At 36.5% G+C, this 22,502-nt stretch overlaps 1 protein-coding gene and 1 long non-coding RNA gene across 2 annotated transcripts in view; one reads left to right on the forward strand and one right to left on the reverse strand.

The window, feature by feature from the left end:
* Positions 1-22,502, forward strand: part of LOC137417521 (coiled-coil domain-containing protein 42 homolog) — a 91,576-nt gene that overhangs the window by 65,199 nt on the left and 3,875 nt on the right. Inside the window, exon 8 of the mRNA XM_078785588.1 lies at positions 11,323-11,481. Within this exon, the coding sequence (XP_078641714.1) occupies positions 11,323-11,481 (159 nt within the window). The remainder of the gene's footprint in view (positions 1-11,322; positions 11,482-22,502) is intronic.
* The window catches only part of LOC137417531 (uncharacterized), a 131,534-nt gene continuing 119,667 nt past the window's right edge, over positions 10,636-22,502 (reverse strand). The window contains exon 4 of the long non-coding RNA XR_013621912.1: positions 10,636-11,589. This is a non-coding gene — a long non-coding RNA (uncharacterized LOC137417531). The remainder of the gene's footprint in view (positions 11,590-22,502) is intronic.

Below are 22,502 nucleotides of genomic sequence, written 5' to 3' on the forward strand. Positions count from 1 at the left end.
AACCTTCACGCATTTTCACACCGAAACCTTCACGCATTTTCACACCGAAACCTTCACGCATTTTCACACCGAAACCTTCACGCATTTTCACACCGAAACCTTCACGCATTTTCACACCGAAACCTTCACGCATTTTCACACCGAAACCTTCACGCATTTTCACACCGAAACCTTCACGCATTTTCACACCGAAACCTTCACGCATTTTAACACCGAAACCTTCACGCATTTTAACACCGAAACCCACTTTTACACATCGTTTGAATTCATCGTTTCACAGCTCATAGGACATGGTTAAGCATAACTTGAGCTATAATTTCCATTTTCATCATTTAATTCCTCGTTGATATTTAAAGTCGGAGCTTATTTGATGTTTCAATTGTAATTTTATTAAGAGCTTTTAAAGGAAGAGACGTTTTATTCAGTGAAGATTCCACTTGGGAATATTGATAAGGAAAAGGGATCGCGAATGAAGGAATAACTGAGTTGGGGAGATAGAGTTGGGTTTTTCTAATATTGTTGTTGTTGTTTTTTGAGTGAAGAAGAGTAGTAGGCCTATGATGTTTATTTTGTTTTTTTGGGAGAGGGAGGCGAGGAGAGGAAAAGGATTATGCTGAGGGCTCAGAAGTAACAATACCTGGAATAAAAGGAACAAACAAAGCATGTGGGGTCAAACTAGCACGTTGTTTGAGGTAGTATGAACAACCCGACTAGCACTAGTAGGCCCGGATTTACCAGGGCCACAAAGTCGAAGATTCAACACTACAATATACAGTTTGGCACAGAAAATTGGACGAAAAACGCGACCAGAAAAACAGGAATCAAAACTATAACGGCACTCAGTAGGGAGCATACCTCTGCCTGGTTGGCCATATCACTCAATGGTGAAGAATCACTATAAAAATTAAATAATTCTCATATCCGAATCCATGTTCAGATCTTCACCAAAATCGAATCGATTCTTCCTCGTCACACACCCAACCGGTCCACCAGGTTTCGTCCAAATCCATCCATAACTTTTTGAGATATCCCGCTATGTATCGTTTTAGGCCCTATCTCCCAATGGTGAAGAATCACTTAAAAAATTAAACAATTCTCATATCCGAATCCATATTCAGATCTTCGCAAAAATCGAATCGATTATTCCTTGTCAGACACCCAACTGGTCCACCAAGTTTCGTCCAAATCCGTCCACAACTTTTTGAGATATCCTGCTATGTATCGTTTTTGGCCCGATCTCCCAATGGTGAAGAATCACTTTAAAATTTCTAGTAGCCGGATCCGAATCCGGATCTTCACCAAAATCTAATTATTTCCTCCTTGTGACAAACGCTACATCTCTGCCAAATTTCGTCCGAATCCGTCGACAACCTTTTTGAGATGTTTTGTTCACAAACGGACAGACAGACAGACAGACAGGGGTGAAAACATAACCTCCATCCACCTTTGGTGGCGCAGGTAATAAAACTGTGAAACAAAACGTATCTGGTCCGGGGAAATTTGCTAAGATGAAGTGGAAGGAGGACCTGCCGATCCGATGTTTACGTGCAGCAAACCCCGTGAAGTGTTGCTTCGTTGTTTGAGGTAGTATGAATGGTGCTGAACTCTGTGACATCATCAGCAAACAGACTCACACCTGATGATGGCGGGAAGGAAGGAAGTTGATGAAGCAATCGAGTATGGTTGAGCCGAGGACACACTGCGGTTTGGAACACACTACGGTTGTGATATTTGCCGCTCAGCAACCACAACCATTTTCCCATGCATCAAGTATGATGTCAGCCATTGTACGGGATTGTCTATTTCATTCCCATCAATCTTAGATTTGCTCGGCTCTCTTGATTGAATGCTGTCTTGATGCTTCGAGCAGCTCAGTGTTGCGACTTGAGATGGAGTGGAGCGATTCAGATGGTACCCGGTACGCAAATGAAACAGAAAAGCAAATATTGCATTGGAGTCATCAGAAGGAACCAAAAATAAATAAAGTAATGTGAAGAGCAAAGATGGAGACATCAGGAGGAACCTGGATAGGATTCGGGTTTCAGCCGCGACTCCTCTACCCTCAAACCCATCCAAGCGCAGCCATGTGAACCTTCCAGAAAAACAAAATTCCGAAAGAATTCACTTCTCTGAAGAGATATATAAATAAAGAGAGAAATAAGGAAGAAGCAAGAATTAGAATGAATAAAGAGAAATATGAAAAAATAGACAGAAATGTGAAAGGAAAAAGATCCCTAACTCCTAGCCCTAACTCATAGCCCAACCTCCTAGCTCCTAGCCCTAACTCCGAGCCCTAGCTCCTAGCTCCTAGCACTAACTCCTAGCCCTAGCTCCTAGCCCTACCTCCTAGCTCCCAGCCCTAACTCCTAGCCCTAGCTCCTAACTCCTAGCCCAACCTCCTAGCTCCTAGCCCTAATTCCAAGCCCTAATTCCTAGTTCTAAACTCCTAACCCTATGTCCTAGCTCCTAGCCCTAATTCCTAGCCCTAATTCCTAGTCCTAACTCCTAACCCTACCTCCTTCCCTTAACTCCTAGCTTTAGCTCTTAGCCCTACCTCATAGCCCTAACTCCTAGCCCTAGCTCCTAGCCCTACCTCCTAGCCCTACCTCCTAGCCCTAGCTCCTAGCCCTAGCACCCAGCCCTACCTCCTAGCCATACCTACTAGCCCTACCTCCTAGCCCTAGCTCCTAGCCCTAGCTCCTAGCCCTAGATCCGAGCCCTAGCTCCTAGCCCTAGCTCCTAGCCCTCGCTCCTAGCTCTACCTCTGAGCTCCTAGCACTAACTCCTAGCCCTAGCTCCTAGCCCTACCTCCTAGCTCCCAGCCCTAACTCCTAGCCCTAGCTCCTAACTCCTAGCCCAACCTCCTAGCTCCTAGCCCTAATTCCAAGCCCTAATTCCTAGTTCTAAACTCCTAACCCTACGTCCTAGCTCCTAGCCCTAATTCCTAGCCCTAATTCCTAGTCCTAACTCCTAGCCCTACCTCCTTCCCTTAACTCCTAGCTCTAGCTCTTAGCCCTAGCTCCTAGCCCTAACTCCTAGCCCTACCTCCAAGCCCTAGCTCCTAGCCCTACCTCCAAGCCATAGCTCCTAGCCCTACCTCCTAGCCCTAGCTCCTAGCCCAACCTCCTAGCTCCTAGCCCTAATTCCAAGCCCTAATTCCTAGTTCTAAACTCCTAACCCTATGTCCTAGCTCCTAGCCCTAATTCCTAGCCCTAATTCCTAGTCCTAACTCCTAACCCTACCTCCTTCCCTTAACTCCTAGCTTTAGCTCTTAGCCCTACCTCATAGCCCTAACTCCTAGCCCTACCTCCAAGCCCTAGCTCCTAGCCCTACCTCCTAGCCCTACCTCCTAGCCCTAGCTCCTAGCCCTAGCACCCAGCCCTACCTCCTAGCCATACCTACTAGCCCTACCTCCTAGCCCTAGCTCCTAGCCCTAGCTCCTAGCCCTAGATCCGAGCCCTAGCTCCTAGCCCTAGCTCCTAGCCCTCGCTCCTAGCTCTACCTCTGAGCTCCTAGCACTAACTCCTAGCCCTAGCTCCTAGCCCTACCTCCTAGCTCCCAGCCCTAACTCCTAGCCCTAGCTCCTAACTCCTAGCCCAACCTCCTAGCTCCTAGCCCTAATTCCAAGCCCTAATTCCTAGTTCTAAACTCCTAACCCTACGTCCTAGCTCCTAGCCCTAATTCCTAGCCCTAATTCCTAGTCCTAACTCCTAGCCCTACCTCCTTCCCTTAACTCCTAGCTCTAGCTCTTAGCCCTAGCTCCTAGCCCTAACTCCTAGCCCTACCTCCAAGCCCTAGCTCCTAGCCCTACCTCCAAGCCCTAGCTCCTAGCCCTACCTCCTAGCCCTAGCTCCTAGCCCTACCTCCTAGCCCTAACTCCTAGCCTTACCTCCGAGCCATACCTCCTAGCCCTAGCTCCTAGCCCTAGATCCTAGCCCTAGCCCTAGCTCCTAGCCCTAGCTCCTAGCCCTAACTCCTAGCCCAACCTCCTAGCTCCCAGCCCTAATTCCTAGCCCTAATTCCTAGTCCTAACTCCTAACCCTACCTCCTTCCCTTAACTCCTAGCTCTTAGCCCTACCTCATAGCCCTACCTCCAAGCCCTAGCTCCTAGCCCTACCTCCTAGCCCTAGCTCCTAGCCCTACCTCCTAGCCCTAGCTCCTAGCCCTACCTCCTAGCCCTAGCTCCTAGCCCTACCTCCTAGCCCTAGCTCCTAGCCCTACCTCCTAGCCCTAACTCCTAGCCTTACCTCCGAGCCATACCTCCTAGCCCTAGCTCCTAGCCCTAGATCCTAGCCCTAGCCCTAGCTCCTAGCCCTAGCTCCTAGCTCCCAGCCCTAATTCCTCGCCCTAATTCCTAGTCCTAACTCCTAACCCTACCTCCTTCCCTTAACTCCTAGCTCTTAGCCCTACCTCATAGCCCTACCTCATAGCCCTAACTCCTAGCCCTACCTCCAAGCCCTAGCTCCTAGCCCTACCTCCTAGCCCTAGCTCCTAGCCCTACCTCCTAGCCCTAGCTCCTAGCCCGACCTCCTAGCCCTAGCTCCTAGCCCTACCTCCAAGCCCTAGCTCCTCGCCCTACCTCCTAGCCCTAGCTCCTAGCCCTACCTCCTAGCCCTAGCTCCCAGCCCTACTTCCTAGCCATACCTACTAGCCCTACCTCCTAGCCCTACCTCCTAGCCCTACCTCCTAGCCCTACCTCCTAGCCCTACCTCCTAGCCCTAGCTCCTAGCCCTACCTCCTAGCCCTAGCTCCTAGCCCTACCTCCTAGCCCTAACTCCTAGCCTTACCTCCGAGCCATACCTCCTAGCCCTAGCTCCTAGCCCTAGATCCTAGCCCTAGCTCCTAGCCCTAACTCCTAGCCCAACCTCCTAGCTCCCAGCCCTAATTCCTAGCCCTAATTCCTAGTCCTAACTCCTAACCCTACCTCCTTCCCTTAACTCCTAGCTCTTAGCCCTACCTCATAGCCCTACCTCATAGCCCTAACTCCTAGCCCTACCTCCAAGCCCTAGCTCCTAGCCCTACCTCCTAGCCCTAGCTCCTAGCCCTACCTCCTAGCCCTAGCTCCCAGCCCTACTTCCTAGCCATACCTACTAGCCCTACCTCCTAGCCCTACCTCCTAGCCCTACCTCCTAGCCCTAGCTCCTAGCCCTAGATCCTAGCCCTAGCTCCTAGCCCTACCTCCTAGCCCTACCTCCTAGCTCCCAGCCCTAACTCCTAGCCCTAGCTCTTAGCCATACCTCCTAGCCCTACCTCCTAGCCCTAGCTGTACCTCCTAGCCCTAGCTGTACCTCCTAGCCCTAGCTCTTAGCCGTACCTCCTAGCCCTAGCTCCTAGCCGTAACTCCTAGCCCTAGCTGTACCTCCTAGCCCTAGCTCTTAGCCGTACCTCCTAGCCCTACCTCCTAGCCCTAGCTCCTAGCCGTATCCCCTAGCTCCTAGCCCTAGATCCTAGCCCTAGCTCCTAGCCGTACCTCCTAGCCCTACCTCCTAGCCCTAGATCCTAGCTCTTAGCCCTACCTCCTAGCCATAGCTCCTAGCCCTAGCTCTTAGCCCTACCTCCTAGCCCTAGCTCCTAGCCCTAGATCCTAGCCCTAGCTCTTAGCCGTACCTCCTAGCCATAGCTCCTAGCCCTAGCTCCTAGTCCTAGCTCCTAGTCCTAGCTCCTAGCCTGAGAAAGATGTTGGGAAGAACCCGGTTAGATAGATTTCAGTATTTCTTCCTCAGGGAAAAACGCAGCAACAGTTACAAGCTACCAGAGGTCCATCAGCATCGACGCAGAATCCACACAGCATCAGGATATGGTACAACCGTAATGAAACAGAAAACCAAGTAGTCAAGTACTACATTAGTCATCAGCAAGGACCAAAAATAAAAAAGTAAAGAGCAATTGTGGAGTCATCAGAATGAACCAATAAAAAAAAAGAAAAAAAAAGTGAAGAGCAAAGATGGAGTCATCAGGAGGAACCTGGATAGGATTCGGGTTTCAGCCGCTACTCCTCTACCCTCAAACCCATCCAAGCGCAGCCAAGTGAACCTTCCAGAAAAACAAAATTCCGAAAGAATTCACTTCTCTGAAAACTGACAGATAAAGAAAGAGAGAAATAAAGAAGAAGCAAGAATTAGAATGGATAAAGAGAAATATGAAAATTTGGATGCTACTGTTGATTACACCTTCCATGACTTCACTGATGATTGGGAGGAGCTGTTGAGGTGGGAGTTGGTTGAATCCGATTTGTTCTGTTTCTGGTGCAGAATAGTTTACCACATGGTATGCTGAATAGCCAATGTTGAAGCTGTGGGGGACCTTAGTCAGCATGGACCATACGCATTATAGTTGGGATTGGTCAGGGCCTGCAGTCTTTGTTGTGCCCATGTGCTGTATGTGAAAGAAGAAGAAGAATCATCTGGGCGTCGAGTCTCATGGGAGAGTAGTCTTACATCCTCCTGCATGGCCACCGGTCACGGTTTGGGTTTGCACGGATGCCCGAGCAGCACGCTGAAGACATGGTGCGGGGGCCCTGGGGTGATTCAAAGTTCATCTTGCCTCCTTGAGAGTTCACAAATCATTGGAAAAATAACCGCAGCATGAAAGTGACGCTCGGTTCCCTTTGATCTTCCTGCCTCGGCACAATTCCCAAAGCACTTTCTTGGCTGTTCCAAATCTCTTCACTTTGTACCCTTAGATTCCCAGCCAGGTGCAGGTACCGCGGCGCAGCCAGCTGGGAATTGTCGTAAGCCATGAAAGCCACCCAGTGGTGACAAAATGGCGGATAAGCGGTTGCATGTTTTCTTATATTAATGTCAAGCTTTTGAATTCCTAACGACCCCCGCGGGGACATCCTGCGTGTAGGCCGTGAACATGGTGGTCTTGGGGGTAGCATGTCGGGGGCGGGGTGCAATATTGTACATTTGGCGATAACTTTGAGCGAAGCACGATGTGAAGAGATCCATTTGTTTTATTATTTGGGACACGAACATCTTGGGTTAAAACCATGAGTGACCCGGTATATATATATATATATATATATATTTATTACGTATGCGAATCGAGTCAGTTGGTGACCACCCACCCCGTATTCCCCTTCATCCTCCACCCAACCCTTTATTACCCCAACCTGTGGGTCTTCCCAATCTCTTCCTTCTCTCCGCACCACCACTACACTCATTCTATTCCTGCTTTGATCTTCCCTTCGATTTCCCAATTTTTATTTCCCCACTTTATCCCTCCCCACCGCTTGCGCGTACATAACAAATAAATGACCCAAAGAGGGAGAAGTCACATGCTCCAATGCAAGCTCAATGTATAAGTTTGAGTGTTGCTCAATTCATGTGTGAGATACGCAAGTAAAAGGTGGAGAATTTTTATATTATAGATTTGAGCAATACCTTATGACCTTTCACCTCCACCATTACAGATCCTTTAAATAATTTTCTTTTTTTGTTGACTAGTAAAAAGCCCGTTAGTGTAGCAGCATAGCAAACCTGTTGTGCATTTTGTGATACAAGCACCAAATTTGGCACAAATGTACATTAATATGTTGCGAACATTTTCAGATGTTGGGCCACTTGAAATTCGGTAATTTTTTTTTTCAAATTTTTTCAAATTTCGTAATTTCAAATTTTTCGGGTGACACCGTCACAATTTCGGTCTTCGAGGCCGGCCGATATAGTGGGGCGGCTTAGCCCAAATATTCAAAAGAATTGTGCATTTTGTGATACAAGCACCAAATTTGGCACAAATGTACATTAATATGTTGCGAACATTGTGTGGTCAGCAATGAAGACGAGAGTCTGAATTACATGTATGCAAAAGACCTTGTGAACCAGTGAAGCAAATACACGGGTAAGCATGAATTAAATCTAGGGCATGATATAATTTCCATGATGTTTACCTCTACACTCAATGGTGGAAGGAGGTAATGTTTTGATCCCAGCTTGTCTGTATGTCTGTTTGTCTGTTAGTCCACAAAATTCCAGACAAAGCTTGTAGTAGTGGTAGTTGTAGTGGTAGTGGTGATAACAGAAATTGTTATATAGAACTGAACTTATATTATTATTATATGCAGAAAATAACTTCATTTCTATATGCCCTGCAGTGGACAGGTTAATTGGTTTATGCACTGAAGGGGTCACCCTGGTGTGCACTGCTGTGTTCTGCCTCACTGAGTTGTTCAGGTATGATGTACTCAGCACAAGCTTCCGGTCGGCCCGGAGGTGGGGGTGCGGGGCCTGTCACGGAACGTCAAAACAAACGGCCTGCCGGGGCCGCCCAAAAGTCGGGCGTGAGGGGCGCGTCCACTAATGGAACGCCTCTCGCTTCCCAGATCGAGGGCCACGTGGTCAGGAGAACCTCGTCCCTTCCGGTCACACTTTGCCTATCGGCCGGCCTCGAAGACCGAAATTGTGACGGTGTCACCCGAAAAATTTGAAATTACGAAATTTGAAAAAATTTGAAAAAAAAAATTACGGAATTTCAAGTGGCCCAATATCTGAAAATGTTCGCAACATATTAATGTACATTTGTGCCAAATTTGGTGCTTGTTTCACAAAATGCACAATTATTTTGAATATTTGGGCTAAGCCGCCCCACTACGTCAAAAATGACAGGTTGGAACAGTTTATTCGACGGTGCAGCCGCGTGAGCGTGCCAAAGTCTGAAGCCTCGGCCTAGTGTCAGGTGTGCTTGTATCTTCATTTATTTGACAATCTACGGATGTAAATGAACACTCGTTTTACTCTTCGTGCGCTGCACATCACGTGCATCGAATTTCACCTCCCTCAGCGTTGTCTTTATTGTTTGTTTTTTTTAAAACGCTTCTCCACCTCCCTTGAGGCTCGTTTTGCAAGCCACCTTCTACAATTCCAATAGAAGAGACATAATTACTCTTTTTTTTTAGAAAATGTTTTGCAAGTTTGGTTTATCCTCAAAAATAGACCGTAGTGAACATGCATTCGTGTTAAAAGATTGGCCTTTAAACACACCCGTATGAAGGGGGGCAGACAAACACACAAACTGGCGTTATATGGTAGATTAACAGCGAGACAAATTCATAGGCTGGTGATGAATAAACAAAAGATGTACCAGCATGGTATACCTTGGATGTGCATCTTTTTTCTCTTTCTGGAGAAGTCAAGGCTCATGAAAGGGCCAAGTGACAGGGTGGCAGGTTAACAGGATGACAAATGGGTACGTAAGTGACTTAGACGTTGAGAGTAGCACCACTCTTGAAGGACCGGAGGGAAGAGCAAGACGCAACCGAAAAAGGGAATCAGTTTCCTGCGACAAGTGTGCTAAAGAATTGGAGGTGAACATCAAACTTGGACTTGGGAAATGTGTGAGTTCCTGTGTTGCAGGTTGAACGCATGCAACATGGAAGGGTCTCGGGATATGTGTAGAGAAGAGGGGGTGGGTGTAGTGAGACCAGAACGTAATGGTGGAGTACATCAATTAGGCTTCCAGTGAGGTTCCCACTGGAGGTCTCTTGTTCTTGTGAGGATTTTTAGTATTATTCCAAGCAAATGTTGTGGAGACTATTCCGAGAAAACGTGACTGATTAATTATAGGTGCCTATGTAAATTAGTGCATGACAATTTTTTTCGGCCACCACCTTGGACTTATCGAAAACCTCAAACAATCTTTTTCTCCGAAAGTGCTGAACAGATAAATGCAAAAGTTTAAAGGTATGTTTGACTCTCCATGGGAATGTTTGCAAAGTTTGCGGAAAAAAACAAAAAACAAAAAACATCTGTCACATGATTGGCGGCCATATTGGATTTTAAAATAAAACTAAAAATCCACTTCTCTGAAACCGATTATCCGATCGATACGAAAACTTTACAAATACGATCGATCACATATCCATGTGAAACTAGAACGGCACTCGGTAGAGCGCATACCTCCGCCAGGCTGAACAGTTTATGGTTTTTATTCCACTGATAGGCCGGATCTGGATTTGGACCTGAACCAAAATCGAATCGGCTTGTTCTTGGTACATAGCCAACTCGTACACCAAGTTTAGTCATAACTCGTCCATAACTTTTTGAACATGTTATATATCGCTTTTCGCCCGATCTCTCAATGGTGAAGAATCACTTAAAAATTAAATAATCGTCGTATCCGAATCCATATTCAGATCTTCACCAAAATCGAATACATTTGTCCTTCGTCCTTGTGACACACCAACTCAATTTGATCGAATCAATTCGTCCTTGTCACACACCCAACTGGTCCACCAAGTTGGGAAAATGATGACATCATCAGTCACGTGGTTTGCGCGCCATCTTGGATTTACGGAAAACCTTCAAACATCTTTTTCTCCAGAACTGCTGAACGGATCAATGCGAAATTTCATTTATGTGATCAACCCCTCATGAGGAAAAATGTTTCTGAACTATTACATCAGTCACGTGGTATGGTGGCCATCTTAGATTTAAGAGGAAATCTATATCTCCAGAACCACTCAACTGATCGATTTGAAACTTCATATGTATGATTGACTATACATGAGTATTTGGTTTTTTTTGCAAACTATGACATCATCAGTCATATGGTATGGCAGCCATTTGGATATAAAAAAATAACTTTATAAAAATCTCCTTCGAAACCGCTTAAACGATCCAAACCAAACTTTACAGATATGATTGACTTCCCATGAGGACAATTTATTGAAAATAATAACGTCATCAATCATGTGGTGTGGCAGCCATATTGCCTGGAAGCCTATCAGCACTGCTCGCAATTCTAGTTTTACCTTGCTCTTACCCAACATGACAAAGTATGTACATCATTGTAATGAAAAATACAACGATAAAACATTGTCTCTACATTGTACCCTCAACAGCGGTTCACAAGTCTTCTTGGCTTTATTGCTGGGTTTGGCAGAAAACTGAATGTTTATACACTGCCCTCTCTTCCTCACTTTTATAAAAGGGTATGGCAGTGTGTGCCAGTCCCGACGACCAAATTTCAAAACTTGTAACCTAAGGGAGTACCGCATGAGTCTTCCTTAGCAGAGCCGTGTTGGACCAGGATTCAATGACAAATTGGAAGCATGATGCAACCAGCATTGAAAATTCAATAATGCAAAGCCCAGTCCCACATCCACTCACTATATCTTTGAGGATGGTTTGAATTGGTCCTTCCACTTCTTAGGGCAGAAAAGTTGCTTCAACTGATCCTGAACTATCAACATAACAATCACATAAATATCAGGTTTCTTTACCTTTACGCTCTCCATTTGTGCAAGAATAGAGAATACACATCAGTAAACCATCAAATTGCTTCATCGATATTAAATAATACAGTGGGTGACTGTTTCTGCAGGAATTGACGTGGGTCGACGTGCAGAAAAGAGCTGCACAGAAGTCTCTTATTCTCGCGAGGATGAAATTGGCCACGTCCAACATGTACCAGCTGATCAGGCAGTACACAACGAATCAAACCAAGATCGCCGTCGAGGACATGGAGCAGCAGATGGACAAGGTGCGAGTGTTCGAACTTCTGATTCGATAGTGGTGCACAGGTGGTGTACTTGCTCTTGAGCTGCCTGCCTTGGGTTACATGGGCCTTGGGTCTCGTAACAATCGCCTCCTTTTATTGATATACCACATCCATATATGTACATGTATTATTGTTATATCAGATCCATATATGTACATGTATTATTGTTATATCAGATCCATATATATACATGTATTATTGTTATATCAGATCCATATATGTGCATGTATTATTGTTATATCAGATCCATATATATACATGTATTATTGTTAAATCAGATCCATATATGTGCATGTATTATTGTTATATCAGATCCATATATATACATGTATTATTGTTAAATCAGATCCATATATGTACATGTATTATTGTTATATCAGATCCATATATGTACATGTATTATTGTTATATCAGATCCATATATATACATGTATTATTGTTAAATCAGATCCATATATGTGCATGTATTATTGTTATATCAGATCCATATATGTGCATCTATTATTGCTATATTAGATCCATATATTTTCGGTACATCTATTATAGTTATATCAGATCCATATATGTGCATGTATTATTGTTATATCAGATCCATATATGTACATGTATTATTGTTATATCAGATCCATATATGTACATGTATTATTGTTATATCAGATCCATATATGTACATGTATTATTGTTAAATCAGATCCATATATGTACATGTATTATTGTTAAATCAGATCCATATATGTACATGTATTATTGTTATATCAGATCCATATATGCACATGTATTATTGTTATATCAGATCCATATATGTACATGTATTATTGTTAAATCAGATCCATAGATGGTTGCATGTATTATTGTTATATCATATCCATATATGTACATGTATTATTGTTATATCAGATCCATATATGTACATGTATTATTGTTATATCAGATCCATATATGTGCATGTATTATTGTTATATCAGATCCATATATGTACATGTATTATTGTTATATCAGATCCATATATGCACATGTATTATTGTTATATCAGATCCATATATGTACATGTATTATTGTTATATCAGATCCATATATGCACATGTATTATTGTTATATCAGATCGATATATGTGCATCTATTAATTATTGCTATATTAGATCCATATATTTTCTATACATCTATTATTGTTATATCAGATCCATATATGCACATGTATTATTGCTATATTAGATCCATATATTTTCTATACATCTATTATTGTTATATCAGATCCATATATGTACATGTATTATTGTTATATCAGATCCATATATGTACATGTATTATTGTTATATCAGATCCATATATGTACATGTATTATTGTTATATCAGATCCATATATGTGCATGTATTATTGTTATATCAGATCCATATATGTACATGTATTATTGTTATATCAGATCCATATATGTACATGTATTATTGTTATATCAGATCCATATATGTACATGTATTATTGTTATATCAGATCCATATATGTACATGTATTATTGTTAAATCAGATCCATAGATGGTTGCATGTATTATTGTTATATCATATTCATATATGTACATGTATTATTGTTATATCAGATCCATATATGTACATGTATTATTGTTATATCAGATCCATATATGTGCATGTATTATTGTTATATCAGATCCATATATGTACATGTATTATTGTTATATCAGATCCATATATGCACATGTATTATTGTTATATCAGATCCATATATGTACATGTATTATTGTTATATCAGATCCATATATGTACATGTATTATTGTTATATCAGATCCATATATGCACATGTATTATTGTTATATCAGATCGATATATGTGCATCTATTAATTATTGCTATATTAGATCCATATATTTTCTATACATCTATTATTGTTATATCAGATCCATATATGCACATGTATTATTGCTATATTAGATCCATATATTTTCTATACATCTATTATTGTTATATCAGATCCATATATGTACATGTATTATTGTTATATCAGATCCATATATGTACATGTATTATTGTTATATCAGATCCATATATGTACATGTATTATTGTTATATCAGATCCATATATGTACATGTATTATTGTTATATCACATCCATATATGTACATGTATTATTGTTATATCAGATCCATATATGTACATGTATTATTGTTATATCAGATCCATATATGTACATGTATTATTGTTATATCAGATCCATAAATGTACATGTATTATTGTTATATCAGATCCATATATGTACATGTATTATTGTTATATAAGATCCATATATGTACATGTATTATTGTTAAATCAGATCCATAGATGGTTGCATGTATTATTGTTATATCATATCCATATATGTACATGTATTATTGTTATATCAGATCCATATATGTACATGTATTATTGTTATATCAGATCCATATATGTGCATGTATTATTGTTATATCAGACCCATATATGTACATGTATTATTGTTATATCAGATCCATATATGCACATGTATTATTGTTATATCAGATCCATAGATGGTTGCATGTATTATTGTTATATCAGATCCATATATGTACATGTATTATTGCTATATTAGATCCATATATTTTCTATACATCGATTATTGTTTTATCGGATCCATATATGTACATGTATTATTGTTATATCAGATCCATATATGTACATGTATTATTGTTATATCAGATCCATATATGCACATGTATTATTGTTATATCAGATCCATACATGTACATGTATTATTGTTATATCAGATCCATAGATGGTTGCATGTATTATTGTTATATCAGATCCATATATGTACATGTATTATTGTTATATCAGATCCATATATGCACATGTATTATTGTTATATCAGATCCATATATGTACATGTATTATTGCTATATTAGATCCATATATTTTCTATACATCGATTATTGTTTTATCAGATCCATATATGTACATGTATTATTGTTATATCATATCCATATATGCACATGTATTATTGTTATATCACATCCATATATGCACATGTATTATTGTTATATCAGATCCATACATGTACATGTATTATTGTCATATCAGATCCATAGATGGTTGCATGTATTATTGTTATATCAGATCCATATATGTACATGTATTATTGCTATATTAGATCCACATATTTACTATACATCTATTTTTGTTGTCAGATCCATATATGTACATGTATTATTGCTATATTAGATCCACATATTTACTATACATCTATTTTTGTTATATCAGATCCACATATGTACATGTATTATTGCTATATTAGACCCACATATTTAATATACATCTATTTTTGTTATATCAGATACGTATATGTACATGTATTGTTGCTATATTAGATCCACATATTTACTATACATCTATTTTTGTTATATCAGATCCATATATGTACATGTATGATTGTTTTATCAGATCCATAGATGTGCATCTGTTATTGCTATATTAGATCCATATATTAATATACATCTATTATTGTTATATCAGATCCATATATGTACATGTATTATTGCTACATTAGATCCATATATTTACGATACATGTATTATTGTTATATCAGATCCATATATGCACATGTATTATTGTTATATCAGATCCATACATGTACATGTCTTATTGTTATATCAGATCCATAGATGGTTGCATGTATTATTGTTATATCAGATCCATATATGTACATGTATTATTGTTATATCAGATCCATATATGCACATGTATTATTGTTATATCAGATCCATATATGTACATGTATTATTGCTATATTAGATCCATATATTTTCTATACATCGATTATTGTTTTATCAGATCCATATATGTACATGTATTATTGTTATATCATATCCATATATATGCACATGTATTATTGTTATATCACATCCATATATGCACATGTATTATTGTTATATCAGATCCATACATGTACATGTATTATTGTTATATCAGATCCATAGATGGTTGCATGTATTATTGTTATATCAGATCCATATATGTACATGTATTATTGCTATATTAGATCCATATATTTTCTATACACCGATTATTGTTTTATCAGATCCATATATGTACATGTATTATTGTTATATCAGATCCATATATGTACATGTATTATTGTTATATCAGATCCATATATGTACATGTATTATTGTTATATCAGATCCATAGATGGTTGCATGTATTATTGTTATATCAGATCCATATATGTACATGTATTATTGCCATATTAGATCCACATATTTACTATACATCTATTTTTGTTATATCAGATCCACATATGTACATGTATTATTGCTATATTAGACCCACATATTTAATATACATCTATTTTTGTTATATCAGATACGTATATGTACATGTATTGTTGCTATATTAGATCCACATATTTACTATACATCTATTTTTGTTATATCAGATCCATATATGTACATGTATGATTGTTTTATCAGATCCATAGATGTGCATCTGTTATTGCTATATTAGATCCATATATTTACGATACATCTGTTATAGTTATATCAGATCCATATATGTACATGTATTATTGTTATATCAGATCCATATATGTCCATGTATTATTGTTATATCATATCCATATATGTACATCTATTATTGTTATATGAGATCCATATATGTACATGTATTATTGTTACATCAGATCCATATAATTACTATACATCTGTTATAGTTATATCAGATCCATATATGTGCATGTATTATTGTTATATCAGATCCATATATGTACATGTATTATTGTTATATCAGATCCATATATGTCCATGTATTATTGTTATATCATATCCATATATGTACATCTATTATTGCTATATGAGATCCATAAATGTACATGTATTATTGTTATATCAGAACCATATATTTACTGTTCATCTATTATTGTTATATGAGATCCATATATTTACTGTACATCTATTATTGTTATACGAGATCCATATATTTACTGTACATCTATTATTGTTATATCAGATCCATATATTTACTGTACATCTATTATTATCGTTATATCAGATCCATATATTTAATGTACATCTATTATTGTTATATCAGATCCATATATTTAATGTACATCTATTATTGTTATATGAGATCCATATATTTACTGTACATCTATTATTGTTATATGAGATCCATATATTTACTGTACATCTATTATTGTTATATCGGATCCATATATTTACTGTACATCTATTATCGTTATATCAGATCCATATATTTAATGTACATCTATTATTGTTATATCAGATCCATATATTTACTGTACATCTATTAATGCTATATCAGATCCATATATTTACTGTACATCTATTATTGTTATATCAGATCCATATATTTACTGTACATCTATTATTGCTATATCAGATCCATATATTTACTGTACATCTATTATTGTTATATGAGATCCATATATTTACTGTACATCTATTATTGTTATATCAGATCCATATATTTACTGTACATCTATTATTGTTACATCAGATCCATATATTACTGTACATCTATTATTGTTATATCAGAACCATATATTTACTGTACATCTATTATTGTTATATCAGATCCATATATTACTGTACATCTATTATTGTTATATCAAATCCCTGGTGTTGGGCTAGCGGCTAGGGTGCAGGCTTAGGATCCTAGGATCCTGGGTTCGAATCCCAGTCGATCGCTGAATTAATGCCGCCAGGGGGGTTGACTCAGCCTGTCATCCTTCCGAGGTCGGCTAATTGAGTACCAGTTCACTGGTAATTCCCTGTTTGTCGTTAAAGGCGGCAAAAAGGGTTTGCGTCAGGAAGGGCATCCGGCCGTAAAACATTGCTTCAAAAAGGGGACCAAAAAAACAACAACAACCATGGTCCCCGAAAAAGGCCAACCCCTGCTTTCCGGGGAAAAATGGCCTCTAAAGGTGTTTTTTAAATTTTTTTATTTTTATTGTTATATCAGATCCATATATTGAATGTACATCTATTATTGTTATATCAGATCCATATATTTACTGTACATCTATTAATGCTATATCAGATCCATATATTTACTGTACATCTATTATTGTTATATCAGATCCATATATTACTGTACATCTATTATTGTTATATCAGATCCATATATTTAATGTACATCTATTATTGTTATATCAGATCCATATATTTACTGTACATCTATTATTGTTATATCAGATCCATATATTTACTGTACATCTATTATTGTTATATCAGATCCCTATATTTACTGTGCATCTATTAATGCTATATCAGATCCATATATTTACTGTACATCTATTATTGTTATATCAGATCCCTATATTTACTGTACATCTATTAATGCTATATCAGATCCATATATTACTGTACATCTGTTATTGCTATATCAGATCCATATATTTACTGTACATCTATTATTGTTATATCAGATCCATATATTTACTGTACATCTATTAATGCTATATCAGATCCATATATTACTGTACATCTGTTATTGTTATATCAGATCCATATATTACTGTACATCTGTTATTGTTATATCAGAACCATATATTTACAGTCTATCTATTATTATTATATCAGATCCATATATTTACTGTACATCTATTATTATTATTATATCAGATCCATATATTACTGTACATCTGTTATTGTTATATCAGAACCATATATTTACTGTACATCTATTATTATTATTATATCAGATCCATATATTACTGTACATCTGTTATTGTTATATCAGAACCATATATTTACTGTACATCTATTAATGCTACATCAGATCCATATATTTACTGTACATCTATTTATTACTATATCAGATCCATATATTTACTGTACATCTATTATTGTTATAGCAGATCCATATATTCACTGTACATCTATTATTATTATATCAGATCCATATATTTACTGTACATCTATTATTGCTATATCAGATCCATATATTTACTGTACATATATTATTATTACCTCCGCCACCAAAGGTTGATGGAGGTTATGTTTTCACCCCTGTCTGTCTGTCTGTTTGTGAACAAGATATCTCAAAAAGTTGTGGACGGATTCGGACGAAATTTATCAGAGATGTAGCGTATGTCACAAGGACGAAATAATTCGATTTTGGTGAAGATGCGGATTCGGATCCGGCCGGAAATTTTTTTAAATGATTCTTCACCATTGGGAGATCGGGCCAAAAACGATACTCAAAAAAGGATATCTCAAAAAGTTGTGGACAGATTTGGACGAAATTTGGCAGACATGTAGCCTATGTGACAAGGACGAAATGATGAGATTTTGGTGAAGATCCGGATTCGGATCCGGCTACTAGAATTTTTTAAAGCGATTCTTCACCATTGGGGAGATAGGGCCAAAAACTATACAGAGCAGGATATCTCAAAAAGTTATCTATGATGATTCCTGTGATTGATTATGATTAAATGTGATTCTGTATTGTCATTTTCTAGTCTACTCTGAGATACAAAACGTAAACTGTTCACCAGGCGGGGGTGTGCTCTCTACTGAGTGCTGTTCTAGTTGTTATATCAAATCCAAATATTTACTTGTGTTGTTGTTATATCAAATCCAAATATTTACTTGTGTTGTTGTTATATCAAATCCAAATATTTACTTGTGTTGTTATATCAAATCCAAATATTTACTTGTGTTGTTGTTATATCAAATCCAAATATTTACTTGTGTCGTTGTTATATCAAATCCAAATATTTACTTGTGTTTTTGTTGTATCAAATCCAAATATTTACTTGTGTTGTTGTTATATCAAATCCAAATATTTACTTGTGTTTTTGTTGTATCAAATCCAAATATTTACTTGTGTTGTTATATCAAATCCAAATATTTACTTGTGTTGTTGTTATATCAAATGCAAATATTTACTTGTGTTGTGATATCAAATCCAAATATTTACTTGTGTTGTTGTTATATCAAATCCAAATATTTACTTGTGTTGTTATATCAAATCCAAATATTTACTTGTGTTGTTATATCAAATCCAAATATTTACTTGTGTTTTTGTGATATCAAATCCAAATATTTACTTGTGTTTTTGTTATATCAAATCCAAATATTTACTTGTGTTTTTGTTATATCAAATCCAAAATATTTACTTGTGTTTTTGTCATATCAAATCCAAATATTTACTTGTGTTTTCTTATATCAAATCCAAAATATTTACTTGTGTTTTTGTTGTATCAAATCCAAATATTTACTTGTGTTTTTGTTGTCTCAAATCCAAATATTTACTTGTGTTGTTGTTGTATCAAATCCAAACATTTACTTGTGTTGTTGTTATATCAAATCCAAATATTTAATTGTGTTTTTGTTGTATCAAATCCAAATATTTACTTGTGTTTTTGTCATATCAAATCCAAATATTTACTTGTGTTTTTGTTGTATCAAATCCAAATATTTACTTGTGTTGTTGTTATATCAAATCCAAATATTGACTTGTGTTGTTGTTATATCAAATCCAAATATTTACTTGTGTTTTTGTTGTATCAAATCCAAATATTTACTTGTGTTGTTGTTATATCAAATCCAAATATTGACTTGTGTTGTTGTTATATCAAATTCAAATATTTAATTGTGTTTTTGTTGTATCAAATCCAAATATTGACTTGTGTTGTTGTTATATCAAATCCAAATATTTACTTGTGTTGTTGTTATATCAAATCCAAATATTTACTTGTGTTGTTGTTATATCAAATCCAAATATTTACTTGTGTTGTTATATCAAATCCAAATATTTACTTGTGTTTTTGTGATATCAAATCCAAATATTTACTTGTGTTGTTATATCAAATCCAAATATTTACTTGTGTTGTTGTTATATCAAATCCAAATATTTACTTGTGTTGTTATATCAAATCCAAATATTTACTTGTGTTGTTGTTATATCAAATCCAAATATTTACTTGTGTTTTTGTTATATCAAATCCAAATATTTACTTGTGTTGTTGTATCAAATCCAAATATTTACTTGTGTTGTTGTTATATCAAATCCAAATATTTACTCGTGTTGTTGTATCAAATCCAAATATTTACTTGTGTTGTTATATCAAATCCAAATATTTACTTGTGTTGTTATATCAAATCCAAATATTTACTTGTGTTGTTGTTATATCAAATCCAAATCTTTACTTGTGTTGTTGTAATATCTAATCCAAATATTTACTTGTGTTGTTGTAATATCTAATCCAAATATTTACTTGTGTTGTTATATCAAATCCAAATATTTACTTGTGTTGTTGTTATATCAAATCCAAATATTTACTTGTGTTGTTATATCAAATCCAAATATTTACTTGTGTTGTTGTTATGTCAAATCCAAATATTTACTTGTGTTTTTGTTATATATCATCCAAATATTTACTTGTGTTTTTGTTGTATCAAATCCAAATATTTACTTGTGTTGTTGTTATATCAAATCCAAATATTTGCTTGTGTTGTTGTAATATCTAATCCAAATATTTACTTGTGTTGCTATATCAAATCCAAATATTTACTTGTGTTGTTATATCAAATCCAAATATTTACTTGTGTTGTTATATCAAATCCAAATATTTACTTGTGTTGTTGTTATATCAAATCCAAATATTTACTTGTGTTTTTGTTATATCAAATCCAAATATTTACTTGTGTTGTTGTATCAAATCCAAATATTTACTTGTGTTGTTGTATCAAATCCAAATATTTACTTGTGTTGTTGTTATATCAAATCCAAATATTTACTTGTGTTGTTGTAATATCTAATCCAAATATTTACTTGTGTTGTTGTTATATCAAATCCAAATATTTACTTGTGTTGTTGTTATATCAAATCCAAATATTTACTTGTGTTGTTATATCAAATCCAAATATTTACTTGTGTTGTTGTTATATCAAATCCAAATATTTACTTGTGTTTTTGTTATATATCATCCAAATATTTGCATGTGTTTTTGTTGTATCAAATCCAAATATTTACTTGTGTTGTTATATCAAATCCAAATATTTACTTGTGTTGTTGTTATATCAAATCCAAATATTTACTTGTGTTGTTGTTATATCAAATCCAAATATTTACTTGTGTTGTTATATCAAATCCAAATATTTACTTGTGTTGTTGTTATATCAAATCCAAATATTTACTTGTGTTTTTGTTATATATCATCCAAATATTTACATGTGTTTTTGTTGTATCAAATCCAAATATTTACTTGTGTTGTTATATCAAATCCAAATATTTACTTGTGTTTTTGTTATGTCAAATCCAAATATTTACTTGTGTTATTCTTATATCAAATCCAAATATTTACTTGTGTTGTTGTTGTATCAAATCCAAATATTGACTTGTGTTGTTGTTATATCAAATCCAAATATTTACTTGTGTTGTTGTTGTATCAAATCCAAATATTTACTTGTGTTGTTACATCAAATCCAAATATTTACTTGTGTTGTTGTTACATCAAATCCAAATATTTACTTGTGTTGTTGTTTTCTCAAATACAAATATTTACTTGTGTTTTTGTTATATCAAATCCAAATATTTACTTGTGTTGTTGTTGTATCAAATCCAAATATTTACTTGTGTTGTTACATCAAATCCAAATATTTACTTGTGTTGTTGTTATATCAAATCCAAATATTGACTTGTGTTGTTGTTATATCAAATCCAAATATTTAATTGTGTTTTTGTTGTATCAAATCCAAATATTGACTTGTGTTGTTGTTATATCAAATCCAAATATTTACTTGTGTTGTTGTTATATCAAATCCAAATATTTACTTGTGTTGTTGTTATATCAAATCCAAATATTTACTTGTTTTTGTGATATCAAATCCAAATATTTACTTGTGTTGTTATATCAAATCCAAATATTTACTTGTGTTGTTGTTATATCAAATCCAAATATTTACTTGTGTTGTTATATCAAATCCAAATATTTACTTGTGTTGTTGTTATATCAAATCCAAATATTTACTTG

The sequence above is a fragment of the Myxine glutinosa genome, chromosome 1, assembly GCF_964187855.1.
Source record: "Myxine glutinosa chromosome 1, kmMyxGlut1.1, whole genome shotgun sequence".
In the NCBI taxonomy this organism is placed as follows: Eukaryota; Metazoa; Chordata; class Myxini; order Myxiniformes; family Myxinidae; genus Myxine; species Myxine glutinosa.